A 15,755-nucleotide genomic window follows, 5' to 3' on the forward strand; every position below is an offset into this window, starting at 1 on the left:
TAACATGATGGTTGATAATGTTTGTTCAGATTCCTTCATTAACCGAACACATTCAATGGCATGAACACTTCCCCAGTCTGGCGCAAGAGCGGAATGTTCTGAAGGCCCACTGATAATGGAAGTTTTGACACCAAAAACAGTTACTGTAGCACTACAACTCCCACGCTGATCACATCTCCATGCAGTACCAAATAGACAAGCTTTATGCCTAGTGAATATATACCCTTGGTAGATCAATATTTTGTGGCCCTTAATTGACCTTGTGAACTGTTGTGAGCTGTCAACTAAAATTTAGATGCCAAATGTGATAGATGTTTGTTCATAACCACAGAAACAAACTGAAAATGTAATAACATTATTATTATTAAACACATCATTGTCGTCAGCTGATGCTCGTATCCGAGTATTCATACTTCTGCGATTCTTCCAATCCTTGAATTCAGGGATGCAGATGCCTCTGATGGCTAAAGAGACCAATCTTGGCATGAAACGTGCGACCACAATGGTTGCACCTTATAAAGAGTGCAGGTCGTGGTTGAGCCTCGCGTTGTTTACGCCTCTGATGATTTTCTGCTTCCTGTATACGATGTTTGCACTCAAATTGTGTAACAGCAGCTGCAGTAGTTGTGCGCCAGCGAGTGTGGTCTTCTACAATGATGTACCAACTACTTGAATCAATGTCAGTACTCCTGAAAGTCTTCTTAATCTGATCTTTATAGTACTTCAGAGGGACACCATGGGGTCTCCTGCCTGTACTGATTTCACTATACAGAATTTTTTGAGGAAGTCTGCCATCTTTCATGTGCTGGACATGTCCAATCCATCTGAGTTGGTGACAACAGTGGCCTCAACACTGTTCATCTTTGCCCACTTTAGAACAGTTGTGTTTGGAATGTAGTCCTCTCGTTTGATATTCATAATATATCTGAGCTTCTGTTGATGGAAGCATTCTAGTTTCTTCATATCACAGCAATATAGAGTCCAGGTTTTACATGCACAGAGCAGGGTGAAGATAAATAGTCGATACACCATCATTTCAGTATATATTCACAGATCTTTATTCAGGAAGATCCGATGTGTAAGACGTCCGAAAGCTATATGGGCAGCAGATTTCTGTTTTCCATGTCCTTCTCCGTTGAGCAGTTACTAGAGAGAATACTACTGAGGAAGAAGAAATTATCTACTTGTTCTAGAGGCATACTGGATATAGAAATACTGAAATCTGGAAAGGCAGTTCCAGAAGCTGACTATGCGAGTGCGTTTGTTTTAGGAATGTTGTTGGTTCATATGCCCTAGCAAAACAGTTAACTGACATTTGCAGCTCGTCAAGTGTATGAGCTGGAGAAGTGTTGCCATCCACATATTGCAGTTCAGTTACCAGGGCGAGACTAGTAAGTCTTTCTGATCGGAGTCTGTCCTGATTTAATAGCCCTCCATCAAGTCTACACTGTCCGTCCAAAACGTTCAGAAACTGATTTTATTCCTGACGTATAAGCGACGTCAGCACAGTAACTACGGTGGCAACTTGAACTAACAACTATAAACAAAAGACCAGTCAGTTGTGAGCAGGCAGTGTTAAGTAGCGGACAAGCAGTTGAAGTGTGTCAACGTTGTTGTGTCATAAAGCACAATGGAGCGTCACGACGATTCCCAGTATTATCTGGGTGTCAAGGATCATTTGTGCAAGAGGATTCAGAGGGTTCGTCTGCAACAATGGAAGGGGAGGGATTACTTCTTGCTGCACGACAATGCGCTCGTTCACACAGGGAGTTGTCATGTAGTTTCTCCTGAAAAAACAAAAGAAACTAACAAACAAACAAAAACACTTGCCAGTTCTCAACCACCCTCTGTATTTACCCAATATGGCACCGAGTGACTTTTTTTTAATTCCCCAAAATAAAAATTCACATGAAGGATCACGCTTTGACAACAGAACCAGCATTCAAGCCACTGTGACACGCGAGATGAACAATATTCTAAACAAATACTTTTCTGACAGTTTCTCATAGTTGTATGAACATTCTGTGCATTATACTCAAGTAGGGGTAGACTATGTAGAACACCAGAAGCATTAAAACAGTCACAGCGATGTTATACCGGCTAGGGTGTTTCATCTCATGGCTCCAATCACTGCTTAGGAATCACATGGAGGGCACAGACTGAAGAATATTTCCAGCCTCATTCACTGTTTGTTTTGTTCCTGTGTTACAAGCTGTGCTGTGAGTTACAGTTTGTCATGGTTGCTGAATGTAAGCAGCTGACTCTTCAACAAAAGTTTAACATCATGAAACAGAACAACATAATTTTGACCGTAGAAATGGAGTGCAGTTTTGGGGTTAAAATATGGAAGAATATTCATTCTTCACCATATGAAGAACTTGAAACATTTTAATGAAATGGTCTGAGGAAAAAAGCTGTGAGAACGCTTCAACTGACATTATAACTCTAAATTTAAAAAAAATTGAGAAAACACACGTAAATTGGATTTGGTTGACTTCTATGCTTCTCATGGCAGGGTTGATCATTTTAAAAACTAGCACTATCTTTAATTCTTAAACAAGTGCAGTGAGAGTGTGGGAGCTCACGATGATACAGCTGTGTGCTGAAGGAAGAATATGTTACGCCGTCTAAGGATATTTTTAATGCTGAAGAAACCGGAATGTTTTACAATTTGCTCCCATCTAAGACATATACTTTTCATGGGGAAAAATGCCATGGAATGAAAAAAAAAGGTAAAGAAAGAAAAAAAAGACTGATGGCAATGTTATGTGTTAACAGCAAACTGGAGTGAAAAATAACCCCCAATAATAATATAATTGAAAAATTTAAGAATCTAAACTAACATCCATATTCTCCCGTGCAAAATGGTTTTAATAAAAATGCATGGATGACGTCAGAAATATTTACAAAGCTTGCATGCTGGGATCAACAGGAAGGAGGAATGTGCAACGCAATCCCAAGAATGAAATTCTATCCAAGCTTGGGCAAGCCAAAAAACTGTTCAACAGGGCCCTATTCATCAGTAGGGATCTCAACCTTCAGTTCCAAGTTCGGATGTTGCAATGCTATGTTTTTCCTGTCCTTTTGTATAGTTTTGAAAGCTGGATGCTCAGCCCTTTGCTGAAAAGCCGGACTTAAGTTTTGAAATGTACAGAAGAATCCTGGATAGAAAGGAAGACCAATGAGGAAGTCCTCAACTTGTTACATAAGAAAAAAAAAGCTTGTAACAATCATGAAGGACCGAAAGCTCATGTATCTTGAGCAAATAATGAGAAGTTAACGGTATGAAATTCTCCAACTCATCGAGGGGAAAACTGAAGGATGACTATCTGTGGGGAGATGGAGGAATTTCTGGCTTAAAGACTTATACCACTGGTATGGATGAACTTCTATTGAAATCTTCTGAGCTGCTGTTTCACGAGTAATCATAATCAATTGGATCGCCAACCTCTGTAGAGATGGCATCCTAAGAAGAAGGAAGGAAGGAAGGAGAAATGTATATCTCCATAACATTTCATTTACAGAAATTAAGTTACAAATCTTATAATGTGATATCATGTCCATTTATATATATATATAAAATGAGGTTTGTCTGTACATTGCTCAGAATTAAAAAAGAATGGTATTTCTGTATAAGCCATGTCCACAGTAAGAAGGAAATGCAATTTTTAATACCCTGTATGTTGTCATCTCTATGTGTCTTTTTGTCTGTATGTACGTATACGCATTATGAGAGAATGGACGAACAGAATTAATGAAAACTGGTAGGCAACGTCAGGGCAATAAGGCACTACAATCTAGTAAATAAATAACTTTATTCAGGTTGGGTGAAATGGTAGTTTATGGGAAGGTCTAAAATGTAATGTTTTTTTTTGCTATTGGCTTTATGTCGCACCGACACAGATAAGTCTTATGGCGATGATGGGACAGGAAAGGGCTCAGACTGGGAAGGAAGCAACCGTGCCCTTAATTAAGGTACGGCCCCAGCATTTGCCTGGTGTGAAAATGGGAAACCACGGAAAACCATCTTCAGGGCTGCCGACAGTGGGGTTCGAACCCACTATCTCCCGAATACTGGATACTGGCCGCACTTAAGTGACTGCAGCTATCGAGCTCGGTAAAAATGTAATTATCAAATATTGCTCTTAGTAGAGGTCATATCGATAAACACCACAGATTACAAGTTATAGATAATACAATTTACAATCACTTAGGTCTTATACAGTTTTGCCATACTGGCTATGATAACAGAAATATTCATGAATTTAGATTTTTGGTGCTTAGTCCATATCATCACTGAGCCACAAGAAAATGGCAGAACATAATTTAATGAAAACCAACATGTAAAGTCGGGGAATAAAGCACTACAGTCTAGGCTATAAATAATGTTATGTATGCAGGGTGAAATGGTAGTTTAGGGGAAGGCCTAAACTTTAATTTTCAAATATTGTTGTTATTGGTGGTCCTATCAATAAATACTATATAACAAAAGTTGTACAGAATATAACTGCCTGATCATTTATGACTCATAAAGTTTTACTGTGCCAGCTATGATAACAGAGATATCTATGATATAGATGGCTGTTGCTTACTCCATGTCAATGCCGAGCATCGTTAACGTGGAAATATTGTTCAGTCGTGTTAACTGGCGATGGTGGTGCTTTTGTCACGATTGTCTTAAGGTGAAAAAGTATGTGTTTATCAACACACATCGGTGAGGAAAATTGCCAAGATGACTATCGAAATGAGAAAAAGTCATGAAGGAATGTAATGAAAGGAGGAAGAAGGTATCACTTCACATCGGATGCCCTAATATCACAGTCAAAATAAAACTAGATGAAGGCCTATAATATCGGAACCCAATACTTGACTTTCTTATATAATGGAAGGCAACAATAAGACAAAACACTATGAAACTGTGAAGTGCCACAAAGAGCAAGGAAGCAAATATATCAAGAAAAGCTGGTGACAGAGAGAGGGATGTCCATTTATGTGCCTCAGAATCTGGGGAACAACATGAGGGGTTGTGCCATTTCACTGTTCCCAATGAGATCTAATTGGAACGAAAATGGAGTTCATGAGAATGTCAACAGTAAAGTGTAGTAATGTAAAGTAAAGTAAAGGAGTAATGTTTTTGTCAGTCACTTGATCAGAAAGGAGCATAGAAGGCGGTGGCAAAGAAAGACGCGGGAAGATTGTTAGGAATTATTATTTAAAAAAACATTCGATTCACACTAAAGGTTTAGAAGGAGGACATCACTCAGAGCTACTTAAAAGAAAGAATAACATCGTCTATACAGAATTCTAGACATTAAACAGATAAGAACCTTTGTCCACGAGCTATTTTGTGAGAAATCGGCATTGAATATTTCATTCTGTAAAATTAAAACTCTCCGTACAGAATAAAAACTCCCGCACTATTACGTCACGATACCTTCCATAAGACGGCGTGTTAGCTGATATAATTTACTTCAAGAGGCTACGTAATAATAATATCTGCAGAATGAAAGAGAAGAAAATGTGTGCTAACGTAATTAGATTGAAATATTCATAGACATTGCAAGTTCTAGAGTAATTCAAAGATCAAATTTTAAAGAGCAGTATTCTCATATCAAATACAGATTGTAGGAGGATATATCCACAAGACGACGAAATTGACCATGGTGACGTATTGTTCTGTTCCGAGTGCGCAAGAAACCAAAGTCAACATGCACTAAGGAAGAGGAGGTGGAGCTACCTAGATTCTGGTGACACGAGATGACGAACCCAAACCATGATGACCGATAACCGGCCGAGACCATCCCCGAGGTTCCCAAATAAATGAGGGAAATGCCATGAACCAAGCCTGCATGTCTAGCCACCAGGACATGTGATGACGGCGAGGAAATACAGAGAAAAGATAAGTCCTTTGAGTCATTATTATAAATGAAATTTTGTTTTTCTTGAAAGTGCTATCTGAATTAATACCAGTGAAGTGATGATATATGAGAAGACAATTTCTGTAGTTAGGTTAAAGGTCGATAGGTAATCATCATCAAATCCATATATAGGAAGCAGTTAACCAGTGATAATTAGGTATTCTCTTCGTAAGATATAATGACTTAACGGGTTATAGTGTTGTTCTCTACAATAAGAAATTACCAAGAATTTTGAAAAGAACTTTGAAAAGTTAAATATTTTTAATGTTTTCTGAGGATATTTTCTCATGACCAACCTGTTGTTTTGTGTTTGAACGCGAATAGCTTCAATCAAACGAATTTACTGTACTGTAAAGGAATTAACGAATATTAGATGAAAGCAAGAAGGATTCTAGGAACTTTTTCGCTCAAGAATTAATAAGATTTAAAAAAATGTGATTCTAATTTTTGTTGCTGTGTGTAATCAAGTTATGGAAGCTGCACCCAACGTTTGATAGCTCTCAATCAACGATGTTGTAAATGATGTAATGTGATATATTTTTCTTTCATTCAGTTAGATGCATCTAACATTTTCAATCCCATTTTTTTTTTTTCAATTTTATATTGTCAAGATATTTAAAGATATTTCTCACGTTTAACTTATACGACACTAAGTTGGTTATTTATTATTTACTTTTCTAAGGAAGAATCCATAGCACTACAACTATTTTCTTCAAACTTTCCTTGATTATTAAATAAATAAATGCGTTGTAAAACTTAACCGCTCTTTTAATGACTTTTAGAATAGGTATTTAGATATAAGTGGTAATTATTCTATATTCTTGTGAGCCGAATGAGGAAACTAACTAAAAATACGGGTAGGAGACGTCGACTACATAAGTTAGGTTTTTCCTACTAGCATAAGCCGGTGACCTTTTCTCGAATGCGGGACCCACAGCCCATAAATATTGAATGGCGAGGAAATATGATTACATTCGAGCTAGCCTGGATCTCATGCGACTCGACCTGGACGCGGGAATGGCGCAGGGTGGACAAAAAATATAACCATGCAATGCTAAGTACGACAGGTACTTCAGCTAGTCAGTAGGCCTACTAAAATACATTTTAATTAATATGTTAATATGAAATGTATATCTCTATTAAATTTCAAGTATAGAAAGTAAATTATAATTTTTAATTGGTAGTACCATGTTCATTTATATTAAATAAATTTAGTCAAACCCAAGCTCGATTATGACAGTTTCAGTTCAAACTCTAAACACCGCGAACCTGGAAATGTGTCCACAATCACTACTGAACCATCAAAGTATATCACCAAAATTTAATTGCAGAAAATAAACCAAAGGCGAGGAAAAAAATAATATTAAAACTTTAAAAGAAACACCACAACATAATAAAATAAAACTTTGTTATGTAACACGGCCTTAAGTGTCATCAAAATCCACACCTGACAATGGCAAGATGTCGGAACATATGCCCATCACAGTCAAAACAAACAATGCTACGCACAACAATCATAGGAAGCAAAGAGAAGACAAAGCTCACTGATAACAAGACAATGGATTAGGAGGTCATGGTAATAACATAATAAAGGATTAGGTAAGCAACAACAATTTGAGCTCCGCAACCGACTGGAATTTGAACACCAATGTATTTACGAAATGTCTTGATGACATCTTTAAAAGATAAACAAAAATATAACTTAACAATCATAATTGACAAAAATTTCATTTAAAATCTGAGCACTCCTCTTGAAGGAAATTAAAATTAAAGGGAACACACACACACAAAAAAGGAAGAATAATGAAAATTTAAAGCATCCACCATTCAGAAATTACTTAAAGAAAAGGATATACGTTTTAAAAACCAAAAAAAATATTAAATAGAAAGATTAAAAACACCATAGTAGGTACTGATCTTCCTTCTAGATTGGAAGAATAAACTTAAAATAAATTTCAATGCATTTACGTAAGTGAGGAAGTATGGGAGATAAAATTTTAAACACATGGTAACTGAAGCTCGCACATATATTTAGGTAAGTCGCCATGATGTAAAATTTGTGATCTTTCATAATTTATTTTCTATATTCACTTGAAACACACGAGAAATAGCTCGAAATCACATACCCAATAATTCTTCACAGAAGTTAAAATACATCACAAGCAGAATACTCACAGAGAAGTTACCAAATAAGTAGAATTCTTACAATAGTAAATCATCCCTTCAGTGCAATATATTGAAATATAATAGAAAAATACTTGAGAAACCAATAAGGCAGCGGTGAAACAATTACTGGCCTTCAGTCTGTAATGAGAAGGTGGGCTAGCTCCATATTCACAGACATCTTGAAATTCCCAAACAGAGCATAGCTCTATAGACTGACGCGACTCCGGGCGTGCCTCTTCCAACTCACGGTGTGCACCCTGTTATGCTTGCTTCAGGGTGACTCACTTTACATCATGGCCACCAGATGGCAGATAACTCCATATACAGTAGCATCAACTGCCAAATGAATTAATTCTCACGTCTGTGGCAAGAAACAAGTTCGACAATTCAAAGCTTGATAAAAATCAAACCCCACAGCACGTAATGCCCTTGAAAGGGCTTTGACCTGCCTGGCGACCGCTGCTCAGCCTGAAGGCCTGCAGATTACGAAGGGCCGTGTGGTCAGCACGACGCATCCTCTTGGTCGTTATTCTGGGCTTTCGAGACCGAGGCCGCCATCTCACCATCAGATAGCTCCTCAATTCTAATCATGTAGGCTGAGTGGACCTCGAACCGGCCTTCAGATCGAGAGAAAAATCCCTGACCTGGCCAGGAATCGAACCCGGGGCCTCCGGGCGAGAAGCAGGCACGCTACTCCTACCCCACGGGGCCAGCACTTCAAAGCTTGATAGGCACAAAAATATCAAGTAACATTTAAAATATATTTAGCTGAAGGAAATCGTTCTGCCTCAATATCAAAGGGGTCTTGTTTCCTCCTAACAGCACCAGTCAGCTGCAGCCTTTGGACCAGCATTATTCACTCAATGAAAGTGATGTAGAGGAAGGTCCTGGTTCAAAGAGCTTCCTCAAAAGTAGTGAGAAAATTGGGAAATGAAAATGAATATACTCCAAGCCATGGATACCGGTATGTTTGTAGCAGCATGGCAACTAACCACATTTTTAAAGAAGACACTACTAATGACAATGGGGAAGAGGAGGAGAAGACAAGGAAGGAGAGGATCAAGCAGAACCAACTTTCGGGGCAGCAGTAGAGGGAATAGATACTGTCAACTAGTACTTCCCCTCCTTTAATGTTGATGAAGGCTTCATCAACAACCTTAACCAAATTGAGGGAAATTTTCATTCCTCGAGACATCTGGGCAAGAGGAAGCAAACTACTCAACTGGACTATTTCAGAAAGTTTGCATGGTCTATTTTTCACAAAATTACTTTAAAATCATGTTAGACCAATTTCCTTAGGTTACAATTACACATCAATAATATCCACTTACGTTTTTCTTGCTGCAGGTGGAGCTCTCAATGGTCGACTAAGGAATTAGTTACTTTTCCTGTTTTGTAAATATTTTCTGTTATTTTAAACAATTACCACGTTAATTTATTATGTCTTGACAATTCTTTTCTTCGCTGATGGCTGCAGTACCTACTTTTCTCCCTTTTATGACCATGTTCCACCTCCCTCTTAATATCATCTGCTCTATGTTTCTTTTTTCTCTTACATTCCCCCTCCTTTTTTGTAACACTTCCCTGATCCTCACCTTCCCTTTGCTGTTCTACCTGCAGTGACTCATAGTAATTCCTCACCGATATATCTCCTGAACTCCCCCTCGCTAGCTCCCATGGCCCTCAATTTCCTTTCCCTTAAAACATTACCTGTCTACCAGAATTCTCCCTTTCCTTCCTCTTCTTCTTGTCCACCGACCATACCCTGTACCTTGTTTAAGACCTTTGCAAATAACTGGCTTGAAATATAATTAGTAATTACACACAGCATATAAACAAAAAAGAATGAAACTACATACCATTTCATTATATTCTAAGACATGTTTCCTAATAGCTGAAGTGTCAACCCATGTCACAAAATCTTCAAGATTCCTGGAAAAAAGAAAAATAGTTAAATAATATCATAATATTAACACTTTAATTATATACATACACATATACATACATTATCATTATAGACTGTTATGCCTTTCAGCGTTCAGTCTGCAAACATCTGTGAATTTACTAAACGTCTCCACAATCCTCGATTTGCAACTAGTGTTGTGGCCTCCTTTAGTTCTATATCTCTTATCTTTAAATCGTTAGAAACCGAGTCTAACCATCGTTGTCTTGGTCTACCTCTACTTCTCTTACCCTCCATAGCAGAGTCATTATTCTCCTAGGTAACCTAACCTCCTCCATTCGCCTCACATGACCCCACCACCGAAGCCGGTTTATGCGTACAGCTTCATCCATCGAGTTCATTCCTAAATTAGCCTTTATCTCCTCATTATGAGTACCCTCCTGCCACTGTTCCCGCCTATTTGTACCAGCAATCATTCTTGCTACTTCTAACTTATGAATAAGATATCCTGAGTCCACCCGCTTTTGCTCCCGTAAAGCAAAGTTGGTCTGAAAACAGACTGATGTAAAGATAGTTTCGTCTGGGAGGTGACTTCCTTCTTAGAGAATACTGTTGAGCGCAACTGCGAGCTCACTGCATTAGCTTTATGACACCTTGATTCAATCTCACTTACTATATTACCATCCTGGGAGAACACACAACCTAAATACTTGAAATTATCGACCTGTTCTAGCTTTGTATCACCAATCTGATATTCAATTCTGTTTAATTTCTTACCCACTGACATCAATTTAGTCTTCGAGAGGCTAATTTTCATACCATACTCATTGCACCTATTTTCAAGTTCCAAGATATTAGACTGGCTTTTGGCACAATCTGCCATTAAGACCAAGTCGTCAGCATAGGCCAGACTGCTTACTACATTTCCACCTAACTGAATCCCTCCGTGCCATTTTATATCTTTCAGCAGATGATCCATGTAAACTACGAACAGCAAAGGTGAAAGATTACAGCCTTGTCTAAACCCTGAAAGTACCCTGAACCAAGAACTCATTCTACCATCAATTCTCACTGAAGCCCAATTGTCAACATAAATGCCTTTGATTGCTTTTAATAATCTACCTTTAATTCCATAGTCCCCCAGTATCGCGAACAACTTTTCCCGTGGTACCCTGTCATATGCTTTCTCTAGATCTACGAAACATAAACACAACTGCCTATTTCTCTCATAGCATTTTTCAATTACCTGGCGCATACTGAAGATCTGATCCTGACAGCCTCTCTGTAGCCTGAAACCACACTGGTTTTCACCCAACTTCCTCTCAACGATTGATCGCACCCTCCCTTCCAAGATGCCAGTGAATACTTTGCCTGGTATACTAATCAGTGAGATACCTCGATAGTTGTTGCAATCCTTCCTGTTCCCTTGCTTATAGATAGGTGCAATTACTGCTTTTGTCCTCTCTGAAGGTACCTTACCAACACTCCATGCTAATTTTACTACTCTATGAAGCCATTTCATCCCTGCCTTCCCACTATACTTCACCATTTCAGGTCTAATTTCATCTATTCCTGCTGCCTTATGACAATGCAGTTTATTTACCATCCTTTCCACTTCCTCAAGCATAATTTCACCACCAACATCATTTTCCTCCTCCCCATGACCTTGGCCATTCGCAACACCACCAGGATGATTTCCTTTTACATTGAGAAGATGTTCAAAATATTCCCTCCACCTCTCCAGTGATTCCTTGGGATCTATTATGAGTTCACCTGAATTACTCAAAACACTGTTCATTTCATTTTTCCCTCCCTTCCTAAGAGTCTTTATTACTGTCCAGAAAGGTTTCCCTGCTGCCTGACCTAGCCTTTCCAGGCTATTACCAAAATCTTCCCATGACTTCTTTTTGGAATCAACAACTATTTGTTTCGCTCTGTTTCTTTCATCTACATACAAATTCCTGTCTGCCTCGGCCCTTGTTTGGAGCCATTTCTGATAAGCCTTCTTTTTACGTTTACAGGCTGTTCTCACTTCATCATTCCACCATGATGTTCGCCTTTTCCCATCTTTACACACAGTTGTTCCTAGGCATTCCCTTGCTGTTTCTACTACAGCATCCCTGTATGCCACCCATTCTCTTTCTATATCCTGAACCTGCTTACTGTCTACTGTTCGAAACTTCTCACTAATAATATCCATGTACTTCTGTCTAATTTCCTCATCCTGGAGATTTTCTACCCTTATTCGTTTGCAGACAGATTTCACATTCTCTACCCTAAGCCTAGAGATACTTAGTTCACTACTGATCAGATAGTGGTCTGTACAATCGAAAAATCCGTGGAAAACTCGTACATTCCCAACAGATTTCCTGAATTCAAAGTCTGTTAAGATATAGTCTATTATGGATCTGGTACCTCTAGCCTCCCATGTGTAGCGGTGAATAGCCTTATGCTTGAAAAATGTATTCGTAACAGCTAAACCCACACTAGCACAGAAGTCCAGCAAACGCTTCCCATTCCCATTAGCTTCCATATCCTCCCCACATTTACCAATCACCCTTTCGTATCCTTCAGTTCTATTCCCAACTCTCGCATTGAAATCGCCCATTAGCACTATTCTATCCTTGCTGTTGACCCTGACCACTATGTCACTCAATGCTTCATAAAACTTGTCAACTTCATCCTCATCTGCACCCTCACATGGTGAATAGACGGACACAATTCTAGTCCTAATTCCTCCAACTTACAAATCTACCCACATCATTCGCTCATTTACGTGCCTAACAGAAACTATGTTGCGTGCAATGGTATTCCTGATAAAGAGCCCTACCCCAGATTCTGCCCTTCCCTTTCTAACACCCGTCAGTACACTTTATAATCTCCTATCTCTTCCTTTAATTTACCAACTCAAATCCAGGCCAACAATTGGATGATATTTGATACTGGATATAGTGATCCCTAGATGTTTTGTCCAAGGGAAATTAGTTCACTTAACATTTTGTCCACAGGTATTTTCATCCAATTTTGTCCACATTTTAATTGTTCATCATCATCATCATCATCATCATCATTTCCCTTTATCCAGCTGTAGCCGGGTAGGGGCAAATATGGTTCCTCTCCACTTTCTTCGGTCTTTCCACCACTCCTCTTCCAACACTGTGTCCCAGTCCAGGTTTCTTTCTATAATGCTGCGTTGGATGGTATCCTTCCATCTCAATCGTGGTCGTCCACAGCCTCTCCTTCCTTGAATTTGCATTTCCATCACCTTTTTTGGCATTCTTTCGTCGCTCATTCGCTTTATGTGCTCAAACCATCTTAGTCGGCTCTTCTCTATTCTATCATTCATTTTTTCCACTCCAATTTCTTCCCGGATTTTCTCATTCCTTATTTTGTCTCTTCTACTCTTCTGTATCACACTCCTCAAGAATTTCATTTCAGCTGCCTGTATTCGACTCTCATCCTTCTTTGTCATTGTCCAAGTTTCTGCTCCGTAAGTTGTTATGGGTACGTAATACATCTTGTACATAGTATCCTTTGCTTCCATTGGCACATCTTTGTCCCATAACATATTTCTTACACTATGATAGAAACAACTTCCAGCTTGAATCCTTTTACTAATCTCAGCATCCAGTCGAGCATTCTCCATTAATTCACTCCCCAGGTATTTAAACGTTTCCACTACTTCCAGGGACTTGTCTGCAAGTCTAATCTGACCTTTCCCTTCTTTCTCCCCTCTAGTCATAACAAGAGTTTTACTCTTTTCTACACTTATTTTCAATCCACATTCTTCAATCTTCCCATTCACCACATTCAACTGTTCTTGAACCTTCCTATCGTCTTCTCCCCAAATCACAATATCATCTGCAAATAACATCATGTTCATTTCTCTTCCTCCATATGCTGCTTTTGCCATTCTCATGATGTCATCCATTAATATTGTAAACAGGATTGGCGACAGAACACTTCCCTGTCTCAGCCCACTAGTTATTTTGAACCAACTTGTCCTGCCAACTTGTGTTTGCACGCAACTACAACATTCCTTATACAATGCCATGATCATTTTTATTAATCCCTGTCCAATTCCTTTTTGCACCAGACTGTCCCAAACTTTCGTCCTAGGGACACTGTCATATGCCTTTTCAATATTAATGAATGTCATCACCATATCATTCCCGTACTCCCAATGCTTTTCCATTAGTTGTCTCATAATGAAAATGGGCTCTATTGTTGACCTTCCACTTCTGAAACCAAACTGATTTTCCTGTATCTGCTTCTCAACCCTCAACCTTATTCTACTTTCCAGTATCCTTTCCATTATCTTAGCAACATGGGATATTAGAGTAATTCCCCTGTAGTTCTTCAAAACTTTTGCCAATCCTCAGGGACCTCCTTATTCTCCCAGACATTCCTGAGAATCCGATATGTCCACTGCAGGCCTACAGCTCCAGCTGCCTTTATCATCTCCACTGAAATTTCATCTATTCCAGCAGTTTTTCCATTTTTCATCTTTCTTACTGCCATTTCAATTTAATTCATTGTAATTTCTTTATCCATTTCTTTGTCAACTAATTGCCTTTCCTGGTCGTCCATTGAATGACTGTCATCCGTTCTTATGTTCAGCAGCTTCTGAAAATACTCTCTCCATCTATTTCTTATTTCTTCTGGCTTTGTTAAAATTATGCCACCTTCATCCTTCACAAATCTGGTGTTTACTTGATCTCCCTTTTTGTTTCTTAAGATACCATACAGTAATTCCTTGCTGCCCTGCGTATCATCTCTCAATGTCTGTGTGAATAAGGCCCAGCTTTTCCTCTTTTCTTCCTCCACTACTTTCTTGGCCAAATTCTTTGCCTCCACATATTTTCTTCTACTTTCTTCAGTCTTAGATGTTTTCCATGCTTTCCATGCCATTTTCTTTTCCTTCACTTTAATCTTTACCCTATCATTCCACCAGTGTGTTTCTTTGTCTTTCACATTTCCTGATGTTCTACCACACACCTTTTCTGCACATCCAACCAGTGCTTCCTTAAATCTTTTCCATTCCTCTTCAACATTCCCCACCTCTGTCCTGGGTACCAAGGGTATTATTTCCCTTTGAAATTCTTCTTGTATGCTTTTCTCCTTCAACTTCCATACTTTAATTCTTTTCTCTCTTCTTAATTGGGGTTTTTCAATCTTTCCAACTTTCAATTTTCCTATCACAACTCTATGATCTCCACCAAAGGTTTCTTCAGGCATGGCTGTTACATCTACAAGGTTCTTCCGGTGTTCTTTCTCTATGATTATATAATCAGTTATGGTCTTTGTTCGTCTGTCTCCCCAACCGTACCTTGTAATCTTCTGACTGTTCTTCCTAAACCAGGTGTTTCCAACAATCATTTGATTCCTCATGCAAAAATCCACCAACAACTCACCTTCTGGATTTACATTTCCATATCCAAAGGGCCCTACAACATCTTCCTTTCCTTGTCTTTCCATTCCAACTTGTGCATTTAGATCTCCCATCAATAGCACTTCCTTATCTTCTATCTGTCTCTCCACTTCCTCTAAGAAGTCCTCTAGATGTTCATCTATGCAACCAGTTTGTGGGGCATACAACTGAAATAGATCTTTCACGTCATTTTCAAACTGGAGTCTCATCATCATCATCCTATCGCTGACGTACTTTGTATATTCCAGATATTCTTGGATTTCTCTTCTAAGTATGATGGCCACTCCATTTTTTGCTTCAGGTCCTCCGCTGTAATACAGCCTGTATCCTTCTCTCA

At 38.8% G+C, this 15,755-nt stretch overlaps 1 protein-coding gene across 2 annotated transcripts in view; it reads right to left on the minus strand.

The window, feature by feature from the left end:
• The window catches only part of LOC136866265 (U3 small nucleolar ribonucleoprotein protein IMP3), a 68,644-nt gene that overhangs the window by 13,203 nt on the left and 39,686 nt on the right, over positions 1 to 15,755 (minus strand). For both annotated transcript variants that reach the window (XM_067143074.2, XM_067143073.2), the window contains one exon: positions 9,944 to 10,016. In XM_067143074.2, coding sequence (XP_066999175.1) covers positions 9,944 to 10,016 — 73 coding nt within the window. The remainder of the gene's footprint in view (positions 1 to 9,943; positions 10,017 to 15,755) is intronic.

The sequence above is a fragment of the Anabrus simplex genome, chromosome 3, assembly GCF_040414725.1.
Source record: "Anabrus simplex isolate iqAnaSimp1 chromosome 3, ASM4041472v1, whole genome shotgun sequence".
In the NCBI taxonomy this organism is placed as follows: domain Eukaryota; kingdom Metazoa; phylum Arthropoda; class Insecta; order Orthoptera; family Tettigoniidae; genus Anabrus; species Anabrus simplex.